Source organism: Uloborus diversus, chromosome 9 (genome assembly GCF_026930045.1).
Source record: "Uloborus diversus isolate 005 chromosome 9, Udiv.v.3.1, whole genome shotgun sequence".
Classification (NCBI taxonomy): Eukaryota; Metazoa; Arthropoda; class Arachnida; order Araneae; family Uloboridae; genus Uloborus; species Uloborus diversus.
Window position 1 is genome coordinate 7,764,393 of NC_072739.1, and position 21,045 is coordinate 7,785,437.

The following is a 21,045-nucleotide window of genomic DNA, read 5'->3' on the forward strand; positions in this document are numbered from 1 at the left end:
AATGTTAAAATAAATGAATATCATATAAGTAACCACTATTATTGTTTTATTTGAACCTATTTTTATCAGTTTCAGATCCAAATGCGCATACTAAATTTCAACTCTTTTAGCATCTGTTTCTGAATTGCCGTTCTAATAATTTCCTGAACTGTACAAAATACAGTAAAACCTGTCTGCAATGATACTATAAGGACCTAAAAAAAATTGTTTTAGACAGGGTATCGTTAAGACTGTTTAGATATTTTCACCTGTGCATATAATGTATTTTATTTAAATCAAAAGTTTAACTACTGAATAATTTAATGATAAATAATGTTATCTTTAAGTAATTTTAGCTTATCTAATTAACATAAATAAAATTAGAAATTGCTTTTTTATACTGCACAGAGACATTTTCGCTAATATCAACATTAGGTACATTCATCTTTACGCAATGAAAATTAGGTTAACATCTCCAACTAGTGACACCTTTCAGTCGCATTAGTTTGATGCCCACTGTACTTTTTTCTACTACTGATTTCTTTTTTTCAAAAGCATTCCTATGGTTTACAAAGAAGTTACCTATTTTTTCATCTATTAACTTGTTTTGATCCTTTGAATAGTTTATCCCCCCAACTGCCCTGAAATCATTTCTTTCCAGTGTGCTTTCATCATTTCTTACCCCATTTGGAGTATGCTGTTCAGTTTTGGCCTCCTTATCTTAAGAAAGACATTAATGTATTGGAAAGGGTTCAAAGGCGGGCTACAAGGCTAATAAGTGGACTTTCCCACTTAGATTATGATTCCAGGCTCAGAAGGCTAAAAATGTACAGTCTTGAGCAAAGAAGAGACCGAGGGGACATGATTCAGCTGTTTAAATTTGTTAAAACGAAAGATGTTACGGGGCTGAAGTTGAGCACTGAAAACAGGACAAGGGGTCATTGTTTTAAGCTATTTAAATCTCAGGCTAACACGGATATTAGGAAAAATTATTATTTTAGCAGGGTAGTGGAACCTTGGAACAGCTTACCCGAAGAGGTGGTAATGAGCACGGGAGTAGACAGTTTTAAGAGGGCCATTGATCTTCACTGGGGATTGTAAATTGACTAGGACCAGTCTAGCTGGGCCCAGAGCCTGTTGCTGGTCGTCACTTTTGTATTTGTATATTCAGGAAGTGGTTTTTAATACATAAAAAGCGGTGATCTTTACTAATAATAAAGCTGAAAGTCTCTCTGTCCGGATCTCTGTCTGTCAGGATCTCTGTGACTCGCATAGCGCCTAGACCGTTCGGCCGATTTTCATGAAATTTGGCACAAAGTTAGTTTGTAGCATGGGGATGTGCACCTCAAAGCGATTTTTCGAAAATTCGATGCGGTTCTTTTTCTATTCCAATTTTAAGAACAAAATTATCATAAGATGGACGAGTAAATTATGAAATTATAACGTGGAACCATAACATGGGCACAAGCCAATTGGCGAGATACGAAATTATAACGTGGAACCGTAACATGGGTACAAGCCAATTGGCGAGAAAATTCACCATACATTGTTCGTAAATATACAGGCGAACCAAAAGACCTTTTAATTTTTCTATTACGGGCAAAGCCGTGCGGGTACCACTAGTCATTTAATAAATTAGTTCTTGTGTTTTGAAAAAAAAAGGTGGTACTGTCTGACCACGGATTGTATGGAAAGACAAACATCCATTTTACAGCCGGAAATGGACGAATCTATTATTTTTTAGCGATGCCGGCTTTTGCAGAAGCAGAGTCTCATTCAAATGAGCGGAATACGCGCATCAAATTTTTACTTTTCCTCCTTATTCACATAGATTCGTCTTACCTGGACATTTGAAAATTCCATGCAATCCGTGGTTGGACAGTATACAATATTTTTATAAACAGGTGCACCTGAAATATAATTATCACTAAACACAGGTTGAAAATACATTATTAGTCAAATGAGAACTCTGCCTGGAGCAAAGGGAATATTGTTATAGACAGGTTTATTGCATAAGATTACTTTTTTTTAAATATTTTTTTATTTAATACTAGTGGCACCCGCACGGCTTTGCCCGTAGTAGGAAATTAAAAGGTCATTTGGTTCGCCTGTATATTAACAAATAATGGATGATGAATTTCTCCTTCAATTGGCTATGTTAAATGGCTCTCCCATATTACGGCTCCACGTCATGATGGTTTCGTAATTTACTATTCCACGTTGTGATAATTTGCTCGGAAATTTTTTCTCAAAATTGGTATAGAGAAGGAAGAAAATCGAATTTTCAAAAAATAGCTTTGAGGTGCACACGCCCATGCTACAAGCTAACTTTGTACCAAATTTCATTAAAATCGCCCGAAAGGTGTGGGCGCTATGCACGTCACAGAGATCCGGACAAAGAGAGATCCAGACAGAGAGACTTTCAGCTTTATTATTAGTAAAGATGCCATCCCTTTGTACATAATCAACAGTGTTAAATTTAACAAATTATGGGATGACATATGTGAAAATTTACAAACAACCCATAAGGGTAACATTCAATTCAATGGGTAACCAGTTTCAAAAGATATGTTTTCCTCTTTTGCAGTTTAGTAAAATATATTTGGTCAAAAATTCATGAACTTGAAATTACTAAAAGGAAATATTTCTTTCCTTAAACCAGTTCTTTAACCCCACCTTTTGTTTATGAGTAGTTTTCTCACACAGTGCAATCTTCCCTGAGGCCTAGAAGCTACTAGAACCGTTACTAAAGCTGAATGGCAAAAGAAACTTGTTATGCTCAGGTTTCACTGTATTAAGCGCATTGAGCTTAAAAACATATTTTTCAACCCTTTTGTATCTTTAATCCCCCCCCCCCCTTGTATAATTTTTTTTTCCTCACAAAAATTGAATGTTGCTGTAATACGTTCACAAAAGTTGGTTGTGAGATAAAAATCCTGGATTGGCCTCTCTATGCATTAATCACTTTACTTTTTACTTAAAGAAGAACGTCACATTGAAATAACAAACAACTGGTGTACTTATTTTTGAATTTCCTTATTATATATAGTGATCAAGATACATTAAAAACAATTATTCGCATAAAAAATGGTATGCCCATTAATTACTTATGTTTGACTTTTCTGCTAATTGACCAAATTCAGAATTTGTCAATTATTAATAGCCCTTTTTGAGAATTGAATAAACTTATGCAAATAAAATGAATAGATTATTTTGTATGTTTGCTTTGAATGCTTCATACTATCTAGACTTCATACTATCTACTACTATCTGGCTTAGAAAATAAGTAGTATAGTAGAATACCTTTATAACGCCGACCTATAGAACGCAATTCTCTATAAACCGCACTACTTTTCAGAAGTAAACAAAAGGTTTTGAAGTTTAAAAAATCTGTTTTGCTTTGCAAAGATAAAAATTGCTAGGCAACAGTTTTACATCTTTCTAACTTAATTCAAAGATTTTAAATGAAAATTAGTATTTGCGGTAAACAGAAAACACCAGATGGCTCTTGAAAATTCAGCTGCAATGCAAACCATGAAGCCAGCAGAAGTGCTGGATAATTCACTTTCTTTCGATTGTGAAACAAATTTATTTGTGAATGACTAACAAGGAGACGGCACTACCGTGGGGTCGGAGATTTGCGTCAATTTGTTTTGTGGTGAAAGAGAACCCCTAGTACCTTACTAAGTAATAAGACGCAATACTCAGAAAATTATGAGAAAAATCGATTTGAAGTCGCCATGCAGTCTCCTAGGCGCCTTATGAGTTTAAAATGTCAGTGTCTTGACGAGCCGCCGCTAGCCTAGTTGGTTAAGGCGCGATATTGTGCTTCAGAGATAGCACGATCGAATCCCACTCTGGACCCTTTTCTCTTCTTTTTTTTTTGCTATCACAACCAGGGCTGCGGAGTTGGAAGGAAAATGACAGACTCGGACTCCTGGATTCTAAAACGCCCGACTCGGACTCCGGATTAAAAAATATTTTTTTTAATTGTATTTTTTCATTTCCCTCTCTCCCTTAAGGGGAAGGGGGAAAACCTCTAAACAGTGATTGAAATATCATTTCTTTTTAAAGAAAATTTCGCATTTTGTTTTTTTATTGTAAACCCAAGACGCATACAACGTTATAAATTCAATTCAAAAATCAAATTTTCCAATAGTTACGAATTTAAATGTGAGATGACTTAAAAATCCCTTTAAAAAAATTGAAAAGGATTAGCTGTAATTTGCCCCCCCCCCCCTTTAATGTTTAACAAAAATATATTGATCAAATCTTGTGCTTTCAATTTTTGAAAGCTGTAACTTGAGAGAAAAAAAAGCTTTTTTTCAAAGTCCAAGTTCTTGAGAGGGAGTGGTTTGGTCCGTGTGATACTCATCTGGTAGGTGACACCAAAAGTTAATTTCAGAGTTTATAAAAAATATAATTACTTTAATTCTGAAAATTTTCCCGAATATATTTTAAATTATATTTCATCAATAAAATTTCAGCAAAAATAGGGCACATATACGTCAGGAGCTAATTTTACACAAAATGCGGCGGTATACAAATTTGTACGAATAGCTTTTACTATACCTATATTTCTTCGTCGCTAAATTTTTAATTTAAATTTTATTGGCTGCTTTAGAATTAACCTTAATATGAAGATTTTAAGATTAACTGCAATTATTGAGTGTTGTAATCAAGAAATTATTTACACTTATTTATTCCATACTTTTTAGTGAGAATCAAGCGAGTGAAAAAAGTGAAAAATTGTCTTAATAAAAAAAAAAAAAAAACAGATTCGCATCTTTTGGATTCGTGCTTTCGCGCCAGAGCTTAGTTGAATTTGCCGATCACCCTCAAAAGTTTCCACCTGAGCTACGGGCCTCGATTTACTAAATTGTTACGTTCCTTTTACTATTTTATGACTGAGATCGAACCTTCTATTTTTATTTGAAAGTGATTACTTGAAAATGTTAGGCAACAAAACCGTTTGCTGACAGTTGCTATAAGTTAATTAAAAAAGCAAGCAAACTGAGGGACAGCTGCAGAAAATTCAAGCTAGCTGATTGCCATAATGGCAGTTATTTTCTCATTAGTAGCTTTTATACATGTTTTATTGCCTAACATTTCAATTGGTAGTCAGTTTTTAAAAAATGCAAGGAGAGTCAGTGAAAATGAAAGAAAAAAAGAAGCCCGGAGTCGGCATGTTTTCTAACGACTCCGACTCTTTTACCTCAAAATCAGTCCGACTCAGACTCCTCAGCCCTGATCACAACAATTAGTGGTAATGCTTTTCACCCCTATATTACTTTCTGTAATTTATTTTTGCCAAAAGATCGCGAACTTTTTCAGTCACTAAAAAACATTCTTGCTCGTTATTCTGTACGGTTGGTTTTGCCTAGTAAAGGTTTTTGACCTGTGGTCCCCTTACGGTTATAAGGGACATCTGATAGGACATTCGGATCTTCTTTTTTTTTTGTTATCACAGCAATTATTGAAACATAATTTCTCTTCCCATCATAATTCTTATCATTTTTTTAAAATTACAGGGTGGCGACAGATCAGGGAGATCAGGGAAAAGTCAGGGAACTTTATTAATCAGGGAAAAGTCAGGGAAATATCAGGGAATTTCGAAAAAATAACAAAAAATCAGGGAAAATTGATTTTATGAAGAAAAATTTTTTTTTTTTGCTTTGCAGAATTAAGTACCCTAATTATCTATGCATTTTTCGCCAATTTTCATTTATGAGGTGCGATTATACACTGCCGCATATTTGTGCATCTTTTTTCCTCAACTTCAAAGTATTGCATCTTACTTATTAACCACAGGAAGAACTTCCTAAAATTGCTTCTGTGTCTGTAAAGTTGTTTATTTTACCTAGCTTGAAGTTTGCTTTCACGCTTTCAATACCACGTAAAATAAACAACCGTACAGGCAAAAAGGAAACCGTCATTAATGCTTTAGCTCCTTTGCCTTTATTCCATTGTCTCGAAGTAATAAGCGTATTGTAATCAAGATTTCAAGAAGAAATCTTTGTTTTTTTAATTAATACTGATAAAAGCTTAAAAGTTGTTACTTCTTCGCATTTTTTATGTAATTGCTAAAATAGAACTTTGAATCAAAAGAACTTTGTTTTTTGCCGTTATACTATTTGCTGTCACCGCAGATCAGAAAGGTTTTCTTTTTTTCAGGCTTAAATGATTCTTGTTTTTTTTTTTTTTTTTTTTTTTTTTTTAACCAAGTTGTATTTTTTTATATATTTTGAAATTAACCAATTGCTTTTTTTCCCCTTGCATTTTAAAGCTGTTTGTTACAAAAGCAACCTAAGATTTTTTTTCGGTACATACTGAAATCATTTGAAATAGAGTTAACTTGTGCACTTAAGTAAATATCTTTATTTTTCTATTGTTAAAATGCTGTGATCATTCATTAAAACCTATGTTCTTGATTAGAGAAAAGCTCTTTATGAATAGATGTCAAAAGGTTTCATCTGTTTTGCATAAATATGTCAATTAGTTACATAAGAATAACTACATTATTTCTATTATTTCACTATTACTTGTTTTTCTTGCAAAATTATTATACTGTTTGAAAATTTAGTTCAAAAAAATTTCAATTACTTTTTAGTTCTATCATAAATACATATATGTTTTTAAGAGTGATTTCAATAGTTTCTTAAAATTCTTATGCGAAGTAGTTACTGGAAGTAAAGTTTTTTTTTTAATTTTATATAACTTTGCATATAGAAAAATTTAATATACTGTTTTGTAAGGTTTTTGTCCAAAAAAAATTGACTTGATATGTTTTTTTTAAACATTTTATTAAAAAAACAGCATCTTTTAAAAATTATATCTTTAGTTCAATAACTTTACATAACCTAAAACGTTTAAGATGCTGCATTTTATACAAACATACAATGGATTTCAAGCAGAACAACAAAAGGAAACCATTATCATTGGTAACGTAAATCAGGGAAATTTGATGAACCTAATCAGGGAAAAGTCAGGGAACTTTTTTTCACAGTTTCTGTCGCCACCCTGAATTATTTTATTTTTCTTCCGGCAAAATAATTCATATGTTTCATTCTAAAGTATGTGAGGAGGAACATTGATTTTTTAATGGGAATAACCAAGTCTATAAGGAAAAATTCAATTTTTTAAATGATTATGTACAAAAACTACAGTATCATAGAAACAAAGCAATAATATTTGCGACATCTTGCGCAGCAAATGAAAGCGTATTTTTTACAATTGCAGGGATTTTGCAATATATCAGTAGAAAAACATACCTCATTAACATTCATGAAAATATTTCGAATAGAGCATAATTTAGACGCAAACCAGGTGTATTGAATCATGTGTTGGAATATTGGTGACGATAATTGATGGTGAATAATTGAATTAATTTTTATACAATCTTCCCGGGAATTAATTTCTCTATTTTGCTCTAACAACTCGCTGCAATTTTGTAAGCGCTTAGTGAAATTTTTGACTTGTCTGTAGATGTAAACATTACAAGGTTGCACCAAGGGAGTGCATTGTACATGGATTCTTTGGGAATTTCCTCTCCTGTTCCATAAGAGCCAGCAACTTCTTCAGCCAACATTTTTAATTTTGATTGTACGATAACTTTGTGTTTAATGCAGGGTTGGCTTTCTGCCGGCAGAAACTAGTTTTTGCCGTGCCAGTGGCAGAAACTGGTTATAACCGGTAAAAACCGGCAGAAACTGGCAAAAACTTAAAAATGTCTTTAATAACTCAAGTAATTAGTAAATGATATTTTTTAAGTAAACTAAAAAATTAAACATTTCATTTTAAAAAATAAAATCTCATGCTAGTGCCCTTAATTTAGTTCAAAAAGGGAACTTTCCAATTGCAGAGGCTAGTAGTATTTGGATTAATTTAACAAAGGATAAAAAAGCATACCGGGTTGCTTAGGAAAGAGGAGTGACATAAAGAATTAAACAGGCATTACTGATTGTAATTTTCTCAGTTATATGCTTCCTCTAAATTGTTTGTGATTGAAATTATCATGTCATGTGCTTCAAGAAGAAAGTGCCAGAATTTTACTTGCCTAAATTTTGTACCTAATGTCACAGCTTTGCAAAACAATTTGGCCCCATTTCTGAAAACTTATTTTTCCAGTCACATTTTTACCACAACCCTAGTGACTACATGGTGGACCAATTGTACAATAGATGAAAGTTTCACGAACATTGCTTGCTCCTTGATGCTGCTAGCTCTTCTGTTTTAAGAATATTCTAAAATTTCACATTTGTGCATAGTAAATTGAGAACCTGTTTAGATTTTTGAAACCACCTTTTCTAAGAGGCAATTGCATGGTCCAAACAAAGTAACATTTGATTTTGAATTGCGATAATTTTGTAATAAAATTACAGTACTTTGGTTAACCATTAATTATTTTTTTCATGCATTTTCTGTTGTATATCAAAAATTAATTTTTCATTTTGTGAGTTTTTGCCAGTTTCTGCCGCAAAGTGGCAGAAAGTGGTTTTTGCCATGCCGGTTTTAACCGGTTTCTACCAGTGGTTTTAACCGCCTCGGCAGAAACTTGCCAACCCTGGTTTAATGGAATAGACACAGAGGTTCATGTTCACCATGAAATAGAAAAATTAACTGCAGTGTAATTCTCACAGGGTCGCGCAGTCTTTTGAGCAGATGTCCCTCAAGTCGAAACCCCACAGGTCTCCCCACAGGTCGAAAACCTTTACTAGGCAAAACAAACCATACAGAATAACGAACGAGCAAGAATGTTTTTCAGTGAATGAAAAAGTTTGCGATCTTTGGCAAAAATAAATTTCAGGAAGTAATATGGGGTGAAAAGCATTACCACTAATTGTTGTGATAGCAAAAAAAAGAAAGAAAAAAGGGTCCAGAGTGGGATTCGATGGTGCTATCTCTGGAGCACAAGATCGTGCCTTAACCAACTAGGCTAGCGGCGGCTCGTCAAGACACTGACATTTTAAACTCATAAGGCGCCTAGGAGACTGCATGGTGACTTTGAATCGATTTTTCTCATAATTTTCTGAGTATTGCGTCGTATTACTTTAACCACGTAAGGTACTAGGGGTCCTCTTTCACCACAAAAAAAAAATTGCCGCAAATCTCCTTGTAAGTGTAGTATTAGTGCTTCTATACTCATCTATATATATAAAAATGAATGTTTGTCTGTATGTCATCCATGAACTCAAAAACTACCCGGCAGATTTGGCTGAAACTTTCACCGTTTGTTAGTTTTGGTACTGGGAATGTTTATAGACCAGTTCGAAAAAAGTCCGATCGATAGTTCCTTTTTTATTCCTATTTAGGTCACAATCCGTTGGATAAATACGAATAAAATTTTCGGCTGCAGAAATTAATTCGCGTGAAAGATCTCATTGATAAGAAGTTAGCTGTGGCCATTTTTCTTGAGTTTGAACAAATAAATTGTTTCTTTATTGTTTTATGGCTTTTCATGCAACGGGGGGATTTAAAACTTTTTCTATTTGATATTTTTAGCGATGGATTGATCTTGCAAACTGCGCGAGTACAAAATTTGAGTATAGTCACGGCTTCACTTGATACGTGTTTCTGTAAGACGCAATAAGACCGAGAGTGAAGAATTTGTATAGATTGTGCGTTTTTTTTGACATTCCGAACGCATTTGCTGTGCAGTTTTTTTTTTTTTTTGGTAGCATCGTATACCATCGGCGACTTGGCGACATCTTATAAATTCAAAAGCATCACGTCATCTATATATATATAAAAATGAATGTTTGTCTGTGATTCTGAATTCATCATCAATATTTGGTGGGGAGGTAGGGAATAGGAAAAGAACACTATTTCACATAGGAAAGCATGGGCGCAGACGTCATGTAGTAGGGCAATATGAATCCGGTTAAATGATGGAAAGAAAACATAACAAGAAAGTGGTAAGAGAAAAAACATTTATTTGTGCATCTTTTGTACAGACTTACAAGAGGTGCTCGAAATTCTGACCATTTGCTAGATTACATGCCTCACAACGACGTTGCATGGACAACCGAACTTTCTGGAATATGCCTGGCGTTTCCCGGATGTTTGCGGCGGCAACCGATATGCATGCTACAAGGTCCATATCACTGGCAACAGGGGTCTCGTACACCATGGTTTTCATGGCACCCCATACAAAGAAGTCTATTGGAGATAAATCCGGTGACCGTGGTGGCCAACAAACCGGTCCACCGCGACCAATCCATTGAGCTCCAAATTTTCTGGTCAGGTAACAACGCACATCATTTGCGAAATGTGCTGGAGCGCCGTCATGCTGGAACCACATTCGCCGGAGAATAACAGCAGGAACCTCGTTCATAAGACCCGGTAACACAGTCTGAAGAAATATGAGGTAGTTTGCGCAATCTAAACGGGATGGTAGTAAATACGGTCCCAGCAAACAGTCGCCGACGATCCCAGTCCACACATTGACGGCAAAGCGTTGTTGCGCAGCTCGAACTCTCGTACCGTGTGGATTCTGATTAGCCCACACATGCGAATTGTGTGTGTTGAAGACACCTTCACGAGTGAAGGACGCTTCATCTGTGAAAAGAACATACGTTGGGAAATTGGGATCAACGGCTGTTCTCTGCATGAACCACTGACAAAAAGTAACACGCTTGGGATAGTCCTCTGCTTCCAGTAACTGCACTGTGTGCAAATGAAAAGGATGTAAACGTTCCTCGTGTAGTATCCGCCACACTGACGATTGTGAAACTCCAAACTGGCGAGCAATACCTCGTGTGCTAGAACTTGGCTGTTCTTCGATAGACTGTAGGACAGCTTCCTCGACTGAAACTGTCCGTGTTGATCGGCGCCTGCCTCGATCAACATTAATACCAGCAAAGCGCTCTGCATACATTTGCCTAGCTCTAAGACAGCTTTCTCCTGCGGCACCGTAAGTTAGATGCATATCTGCAAGTTCTTGAAACGTGTACCGGTTCATGTTACTTCTGCGAAGTCACCTTGTCGAATGACGACTGGCTGCACACGGCAGACAGCTATGCGCGTTCATGGGAAATGCGGACACACCCCGCCCTCTACACCGTCATGCGTTCGTTTGTGCCCATGCTTTCCTATGTGAAATAGTGTTCTTTTCCTATTCCCTACCTCCCCACCAAATATTGATGATGAATTCAGAATCACCCTGTATATGTATTTTTCCACGGAGAAGGTGCATAATATGCTCATTGAAGCCACTCGCCACCAGGTGGCACTGCAGAGTAGCAACTTCTGCCCCGTTCAACCGATTGTCATGAAAATCAGTATAATGATGTATTTTTTTGTTGGCGTAGCAACGGGCGTCGGGTACAGCTAGTTGCAAATAAAACATTCTGATGTTCTAATATATAGATATGTCTTGAATATTAGTTTCAAAATTTGTGAAATGATCTATGTAATGCAAAAACCTGTAGAACGCAAAATCTCTGGTCCCAAGGTGTGCGTTATAATTAGTGATGTTCCGAGGGAAAATACAGATCTGTATCCATTACTTTTTTGACGGATCTTAAACAGATCATTTCTATTCTAAAATTTTTTAAATATTTGAATAAAAGCCTCTGAAATTCCGTTTAAATTAGGTTTTTATTCCCTATTTAAATTATAAGGTAACATTTCAGAAGCCAATTTGTACCCCCCCCCCCCTCCGTTGCCAAAAGGAAGGGGAAATAAGTTTTAAAAGTGTGTATTAGTGTGTCTTTTTGTGGCATCGTAGCTCCTAAACAGATGAACCGATTTTGATAGTTCATTTTTCGTTCAAAAGGTGACTTGACCGAAAGTGTTCTAAGCTTGGCCTCGTTTTTGTAGAACTTTAATTACCAGAGATATTAATTAAAAACTGATTTAACGTTTTTCACAATAATGGTAGTAAAAATTTACCCGTACGTTAAAAATGTTGTCCCTAATTGAAAGAAAGAAGATTTCTGCGTTTGATATTTATTTGAAACTTCCAACTAATATACTGTAGGAGCTATAATCTTATTAAGTAAATTTTAGATGCAATTCTAAGCCTTTATACGCGTGACTGGTAGCGATTTCTTAGTCGGAAGATCAGGAGAAAAAACTCGATGATTTAAAATTTTTACCTGCTGTCAGTTCATATTTGTTAACAAATGTGTGTTCTGACCCCTCGAAATTCATCTTAATACGAGGTCGGCTTTCTGGGACATGTTTTGTTTTTTTAATTTTAGTTTTTGTTATTGATTTGGGGTTATTGTTCATTTTTGTTTTTCTCGGCATCCTTCAAAAAAAGCGAGACTAAATTCTCTATTTACTGCTTGTAAAGGTGCTCCCGGCTCTATATTTCGTCGGTCGGAGAAGTTCGGTGGAATGGGTCAGCGCTGCATTTATGCTGAAATTAAACGGGAAAAATTATTTCTAGCCTGTCCAGTAGCAGCTTTACACTCTTGCTACTGTATCCTACATCTACCGAGTAAGCTAAAAATAATTTTTCACATTCCATCTAAGCATTAATGCAGCGCTGACCCATTCCTTCCAACTCTCCCTCAATTTTAATGGAGATTTCTTTAAAGAGTAAATCATAGTCTTGATTATATTTTTGCCGCAGTTGACATTTTTTGAAGAAACTGCCATTATTCTGACGGGAATACCTTCCGTAACAAATTTTACGCTTGGATAGTTGAATTGGGTAAAAAAAAAATTTGAGATCCGTATCCGCGGATCTACTTTTTTAATGATCCAGCACAACACTATAACGGTCTTCTACTGTACAGGAAACTAACAGTAGATGCTCGGTTTCTGGCATGGATCAAAAAATTAGAGCTGTCTTCAGTGTCCCATCCAACTGGTTAAATCACAAATAGTGGTAGGTTAGGGAGTGAAAAGAAAGAAGTTTAGTGAAGGGTCAAAAATCCAGACAACTTGGGAGAAGCTATTGTGCGAACTTCAGGGTTTTGCGAATTTCAGGTCATAAACTAATTTTAAGTGCTATCTTAAAATTGATGAAATAAAACAACAATAAAACAATCTTTATAAATCACTTCATAAGACAATTTAATAGTTTATGATCATTAAAAAAAAAAAAAATATGCTAACTAATTATTTCAGCTGTTACTTAAACTTTTAAATCCAGAAGTAATAAACCACCACCATAAGACCAATAAACAGTTCAAAAATACTTGATATTTATTTTCTATAGTTAAGTCATTTGTTTTCAAGTGACATGCCCAAAATCATCCACATTTGGATTTAACATGTGGAATCATTTGTATGTTTGTGTTTCTTTGATGTCACGTGTCATGCGAAATATAAGCGTTTTGCTGTAACTCTGCAGCAATCTTTCGGCTTCTGCTTTTGGTTTACGATATTTCTTATTATTTCTTCAGTAGTACACAATATAAAGCATATTAAGCAAAAATACAAACTTTTTTTTTGAATAAATATGATTTTATTTGATTACATAGCTCGGCATGCATAAGAGTAAAATGACGTATAATTCGCGAATTATATGTAAAAAACAATTTTTGGGCACATAGTTGCGATTTGGATTTTTATGGAACGAACTAGAATAAGAATGGAATCTAAATTCGTGGCACGAAAAAAAAAAGGAACATTAAAAAAGAGAAAATACGGGAAAAAAAACTGATATGGATTTGGGAAGTTGGCAGATTTGTGGCGCTCCACTGTATTTAATTCAGTGCTGAACTTTTGATTGAGCAAAAACTTGAAACTGCCGCTCTTATCCTTCTTCATTCAAGTTTTTATATTGAATAGCAAAAAAAAAAAAAAATACAGAAGTGGGGTGAAGTTGCTGACTAGGACAAGGGCTTGTTCTTCCCTAAATCCAGCATCAACTTAATTGGCAGAAATGTTGTGAAATTATGCAAGCCCTACTTTTGCATGGTTAAGTGAAAGAATGGATTTGCTCTTTGCATTGCACAAACTGTCTGAATCCTTTACTGGAATTTGATTGTTTTGATATTAAGTATTTACCAAAGTTTTGTTAGGAAGTAAATATATTTCTTTTTACATTTTTATTACTTCCTTTTACAAAAAAGGAAGTATTGTATTCGCAAAAAAATTTCACCCAAAAATCGGCCTTAATTTCCATTTTGCTCACCCCCAAATGAATGTTGAGTTTGTTTTTCCAACCCGACCACACGTGGATATGTGCCTAGGAACGTACAGGCACCCAAAATACGCATTTTTAAGATTCCCGAGTTAATTAGAAAGATTTTTCTCGTGACGTCTGTATGTACGTATGTATGTGCAGAGATACATACACAAATTAACAATGATTTCCCCTCAAAACGGGGCAAAAGACCCCCTCTGGAGCATACGAATGCAACCAAAAAGGAAGGTGCACAACTACACCCCACTTGGAGTCTACGTACCAAATTTCAACTTTCCAGGACATTCCGTTCTTGAGTTATGCGGACTCAAGCACATGTCCTTACATTACATTACATACACAAATTGTATGTATCTTGCATAACTCAAGAACGGAATGTCCTAGAAAGTTGAAATTTGGTACGTAGACTCCAAGTGGGGTGTAGTTGGGCACCTTCCTTTTTGGTTGCATTCGTATGCTCCAGAGGGGGTCTTTTGCCCCTTTTTGAGGGGAAATCATTGTTAATTTTGATGTAAACCCAAGTGGTGTTATAGTTTGGCGGACACTTGGCGATACATCGCGTTTTTTGGTCGCCAACTTGGCGACAAATTTGGTGATTTAAAAAAAAAAAATTAAATCTGGTTTCAATTTTTCTACTGTTGGTGATATTTAGAGAGTAAACTATTGAATCATATTAAAACTGCCAATAATGAGAAAATGACATTAAATTGGAGTAAAAGGAAGTCATGTGATGCACACATCAGCTCGTTTAAATCATAGTTTGGAAAGAAAAACTTTGTTTTCTTTGTTCAAACTTTTGAACATGAATCTCTTTTCTTAGGTTTTTCTACTGATCTACATTGCATATTGCATGATCCAGTGGATGTGGCGTCGCAAAATTGATCCAGACAACTCTTCGATTCCATATCTGACCGCTCTCGGTGATCTTCTGGGAACTTCCTTGCTTGCGCTGGCATTCCTTTTCCTCTTCTACATAGGAGACCACGATCCGGACGTAGGGGATTGATCCACTTCACTGCAATAAAGTATACACAAAGCGTCCACTTGAAGTATTCATCTGTAATATTAACATTAATATTTAACTAACATTGCAATCGATGAGAACGTTTTGTCATTATGTTTTTAAATCGAAAATGGTGGTGTTTATATGGAAAAATGTCGATTCATTATATTGTTTCGAAATTCATCAATATATATATATGTAGAGTGGTTTGTAAAAAAAAAATTTGTATATAAAGGAAAATTTTGTAATTTCGCTTAAGTATTTAACTGCTGAAAGCATACATTAGGTGCAAATTTGGAAACCCTTGTTGAATCTCCATGGGTATTAGACTTCTGGTCAGTAATTTTTATCCCATCTTAAGGGGAAGGGGGACTATTGCAATAGTTCGAGTTTAAAAAAAATATCTTTGAATATATTGTATCTTCGGCAAACTAAATTTTTTTCTTCAAAAAAGTTAATATCAACTGTGTGGCTAGTCTGGAAACTGAGTAGTTTAGTTTTTTTGACAAGAGTGATCTATCCAGTTTCACTCAGGATGAAAAATGTAAAAAAAAAAGTTTCTAAATTTTGATCATGAATAAGAAAAAATTCAACATATCATTGAAGCTGTGTTCAAAAGTTGCTTCTTTCAGCAATACCTTCAGCAATGAATCATTTTAATTTAGTAAAATGCATTTTTTGCTTAGTTATATGGGATGTTTCGAGAATTCTGAAAGAAATCGAGTCATTGATTATAACCTCTAGGGTTTGGTTCATTAAAATCATTAATCAAACGATTGAGTGAAATTTCTTTAACATCACTCAATGGTAATGTAATCTCCAAAAATAGGTTAAGCTCTGAAGTTCCCTGCATTTTAAAAAAGTTTTTGTTTTAATGAAAGACAATCAAACCTCTCCAGTTTAAGTTCTCAAGTGCTGCAAAATTTACTAGTAAAATTGTATTCTTAAATTGAAGTAGTGTCCCTGAATTTACGTATTGAAATTTTGCTGATGCATTAAACTTAGATATAGAACCCCAAAAAGATCAGGTCCATGTTGAAGATGAATCCATGGTGAGAATACCAGGTTGTGCTTGTTCAGATTTTACATTGCAACCAATTTAGGGTTCTTTGATTTTACACTGGTTGCAGATTTTTTGAAAAAACAGTGAAATTTAGACAGTTGCAATCTGTGTCTTTTTAATTTAAAAAAATGATTTTTTTTTTTGAATGGTGGCCTTATTTATAAGTAATGAGGAGGTGGTCTTCACAAGAAATGTCAACCTCCCCCCTCAAATTATCAATAGCTATCTTTACATGCTTGTTCAAACAGTTAAGTGTGGTAAAATTCTGGTGAAAACCATTAAATATAATGGTTTGCTTTTTAATGGGACTCATCACCTTTCGGCACCAATCAAATGATCGTCATAAAAATATTGTAAAACCAGTATTGGCTTTATTCCACGTGCCCTTTCTGGAATAACTGATTTATTTGAATAACTGAAGTCTTTTATTTACTTTTAATGGAAGGTTTGATTGTGTTCTCAAGTATTTCATTTGCATTTATTTATTTATTTTTTAAGTTTACACTAGATGAAATGCATTTTCATTCATCTGTTAAAAAGTATTTCAATTTGATTTATATTCTAGCATCTAAGAAAATAGAGTTTGATGTATAGGCCTTTTCAACTGCAGTTATTCCACATTTTAAAACTCTGCGCCTTATTGCGGCCCCGTAATTGAGTGTAAAATGCAAACGCATCTTGCTGCAGAAAGTTGCATTAGTTAATCATGCATCTGTTCTGAATCTTATTGTGCACTACATAGTTAAAATTAGTTCAGTTTAGGAATTTTTAATCTGGTTCAGTTGCAAGAAATGAAAACTGAAGCCAAGGAAGCCCCCCCCCCCTAAAGAGTAAGGGTGCACCCCCTAAATATTATAAAGACCCCCCAAAAAGTGAAATACACTCCTCAAAACACCCACCTAAAAATTTCAATGGTGCAGTCTGTGCCATGACCCCCCCCCCCAGGAGGGCACCCCTGCCAAAGCCTTTTCTAGGTGCATTCATGTGAATAAATATACAAGGAATTGCTACATTAAAAATGATAAATATCCATGATTCCGTGTAGCGAAAGTTTTTATTCAGTTATCGAACAGCATAAATAAAATCTGTCATTGAAAGAAAAAAATCATTTTTGTTTATTGAAAATGTGCTTTGAAATAGCTGCCATATTTTCTACTGAGCATTAGTAACACATAGACATTCTTATATTCTGCTGCAGTAACTTAATAGAACATTTAGTTTCTTTTGTATGGCAGTCTGTATAATTTTATTTTCAAACTGGGTATTGATAAGTTGCTATATCGTACGAGTAGCTTTATTGGTGAGAGAAAACAAGAGGTATTAACTTTCATGAAATGTGAAAAATAAATCTGGAATAATTGCAGAGCTAGAAATATTTGTTATTGATGTTGCAATGAAAATTTTTATCCATAGTTAGTTGCACTATATGGTTTTGAAGAAACCTGAATTATTTTTTAAATTAGTTCATTAATATGGAAATTTGTTTGTCAGTTGATTTATTGAGTTTTAACTACAGTTCATATTAGAACTTAAATAATAAACTGCTTGAAAAATATTTCTCAACTTGACCATTGAATTGGCTGTAAAAATGGACCAAATATCGTTCTTTCAGAAATATTGCATTTATAGATTTTCTTTTTTTATTTGATTTCAAAGCTTTTTTTTTCCTTTTAAACTTTATATTATTATTTCCAGATTTTAAAAAAAAAATAATTTTGTTGAGTGCAATTGCACTGATTTGAATTTAATCTCAAACTGTTCACCAAGGTAGTTACTGAATTTTAACAATTTCTAATAGCTAGCTGCATGGTTTTAAAATAGTTACTTTAGGTGTAATCAATTAATGTTAATATATATCTATATCAATTGTTGTTTGTTAGTCTTTGAACAATCATGGGATGAGGGGTTTTAAGTGTTTTTTGATTCATTCACATATTAAATAGAATCAATGTGATTCATTTTTAGGAGTATTCTGACGAAATTTTTATTGTAGTTATATCATATTTTTGTTGATGAAAATGAGTTTTTATTTCTGCATTTGTAAAATGATACATTTCTACTCAAATTTCAAACCATATACACTCTCTTGCATTATCTGATACCACTGGAGAGACTGCTCATAACTTCAATTTTCTGAAATAGAACTTATGTCTAAGACCTAATAATTTTCAATTTATCCCACAATAAATCTTGCATGTTTTTTTTAATGAAAAAAGTCATTTTTATCTTATACTTGTTTTAGATGAAACGTGTGCATATGAGGGGTTAAATTTTATCTTTAGTTTGTTGCATCTTTTTAAATTATGTAACAGAAATGAGATTTTTACTTAACATTTGTTATGTTTTCATTATTGAATATAGTGCTAAAATAACAATGTTTTAGTTTAAATTATCTTTTAAATCATATAACAAAAATTTGAGTTATAACCTTAATAATTTTAACTTTTCTCATCTTTGAATATAATGTTAAATTATTAAAATGAAAGTTTATTCTAGTTAGTTTAATCAAAATAAAATAATACAGAACTTTTGTCTTCGTTTTTTAAAAGATATTTTTATCAGCAAAAAGATTTTGTCCTATGGCTATTTAATTTGCCAAAGTTAATGAGTTAAGTAATGTTCTCTTAGATTTGCATGTCGTTTGCTTGCTACTTACCCTCTTTCGAATAAGTGTGTGCCGTCGTGTCAGAAAATGCAAGATGGTTAATTTTCAAATCCACTATGTGGAATTGAAATCGATTGCCAGTATTATATTATAGTTTTCTCACTATATTGGTACAGAGTTTGAGAATGGTTGCGTTCGCCGACCTCGACTGGTGACTAACCGCAGTGTTCTGAGAGCTACCGGTTAACTGGTTGCTACTGATGTCGTTCTCCATCTCCCGATTTACTGTTTTTTAAGATTTTCTCCGGTTTATGCAGTTTTTTCAGTCAATGTCGAAATGTTTCACTTTCTTCTCAATAGATGGCGCCCTTTTCAAGTCTACCAATGTCAGGGAATAGAATTTTTCCAATTAATATCTCATTTAGTTGATATTTATTACTTTGGACTTTACACATTGCATGTCCAACGAAGAACATGCTTTGCCGAAAATTGCAGCTGATTTCAATCCTTTTGCATCTTCAAAATATTTCAATTATTTTGAAAGTTTGAAGTTATTTTAGCATGTGCTACCCTGTACCTTCTTATTCTATATTTTATTTTCATCATATATTGATTTTTTTTTTTCGAGTTTTTGTAATAAAATTTTTGTAGCTACTTTTTTGGTAGAGACTGGGGAATGTACGAAACTTTAAGCAAATTCACTCCTTATTACTTGGTTTTTCCTTTGCAGTAATCTTTCTTGCTGCTACAAATTTGCTTACATCTGCAAAAAATCGCCATTTCACTTTGAATTTAGTATTCATGTTATTTAAAAGCATAATTCAACAATTCTGTTGTGAAGGTATGTCGCTGGTGACTCACCTATATACCTCCAGTGGAATCTCCTGTTTCTTTTTTCTTCGAAGGTTGGCAAGCATGCATTAGTATTTTTCACCTGCATGTTATTCGTCTGCGCAAGTAATCGGCGATCAACTGAAAGCATTCTATGAAGCATTGGTTGGTGAACAACCGGTTAGCAACCGCTGACGTCATTCACCGTCATGTGATCAACCGACCGGTCGAGGTCGTCGAACGTAAGCAATGTAAAATACTTCCTTATTAACCTTTCTTGCCCATCTAAAGAGAAACCTTGTATTTGCCCGATCCACCTAAAGATCTCACCAACTCCCTATGCCATCAATCTTGTTCTGTAGCGAAAAGACCCGTCTCAAAACATTATGCATTTCTAACTGTGATTTTGGACGTACAATTACAATTTGTGGCCTTCTGACACATGCACAGTACATATGCATGTATCTAGTTATGCTAGTTATATAAGGTAATAAAAAATCAAAACAATTTTTCCATTTCTAAAATTTTTTGAAGTTTTTAATTTTTGAAAATTTTGCAGACAAGATTTTGTGGAGTTGGAAGAATTGCTCTGTAAATATGAACATTGGCCAGTTCAGTTCTTGTACTTAAATTTCGAGCTTCGGTAACTAAAAGTTTTCGTAACAATTACACTAGAAGTGATATTCCGTTGTTGATAATCTATTGGGAGGTACGTAAGCTTAACATTCTGTACTTAAAAGTAGTTGTAAATATTGAATTTAAAAATTGACTGTATTGTGAATAATTTTAAATCGTAAATAATTAATTTTAGTCCATCCATTTTGTGATTCTGATGATAATTATGATCAGAAAATGAATCTCATTTTGAACTAAAATTTGTTGAATTCGATGCCATTTGGCAATAAATGTATAGGAGATCTTGATGAATTGAAACAAGTGTACATATTAGAGTGGTGATGATCGATGTCAAGTTGGTAATATCAGAAGTATGAAGTATTATGTGTGATTAAACGTCTTATTAATTTACTTTAACAGTAAATTTATATGAAAAGATTCAAAATAGTTCATTTTTTTTGCCCAAAAAAATTAAAATTGGGCAATGTTTAAAATGCATTTATAATGTACTTATTTTTTACTGGAAATGGCTATCGGTGAAAACTTTATAATTTTTTTTTTCACAACCTGTCGGCTGGTGTCTACAGAATAATTTTGACCAATTTGTGCTAGATTATTGCATACTTGAAAAATCTCAAATTGAATGATTCTGTGATAAGTTTTAATTTTACATGCTAGTCTACAATAAGTGTTTGAGTTGAATTGTGTCAGAATTAAGGTGTGATAGCTGCACAATCAATTGTAGTTCGATTCTCATTGTATTTATTGGGTAATGAAAAAGTACCATGTAGACTTAATTCCAAAAGTCGATGTGTTGTGATATTAAAGAGATAGTTCACACCAAA

General features: G+C 34.0%; 1 protein-coding gene across 1 annotated transcript in view; it reads left to right on the forward strand.

The window, feature by feature from the left end:
* Positions 1-21,045, forward strand: part of LOC129230690 (solute carrier family 41 member 1-like) — a gene marked incomplete in the record, with an annotated part of 74,253 nt that extends 53,208 nt beyond the window's left edge. Inside the window, 1 exon segment of the mRNA XM_054865108.1 lies at positions 14,904-21,045. Coding sequence (XP_054721083.1) covers positions 14,904-15,089 — 186 coding nt within the window.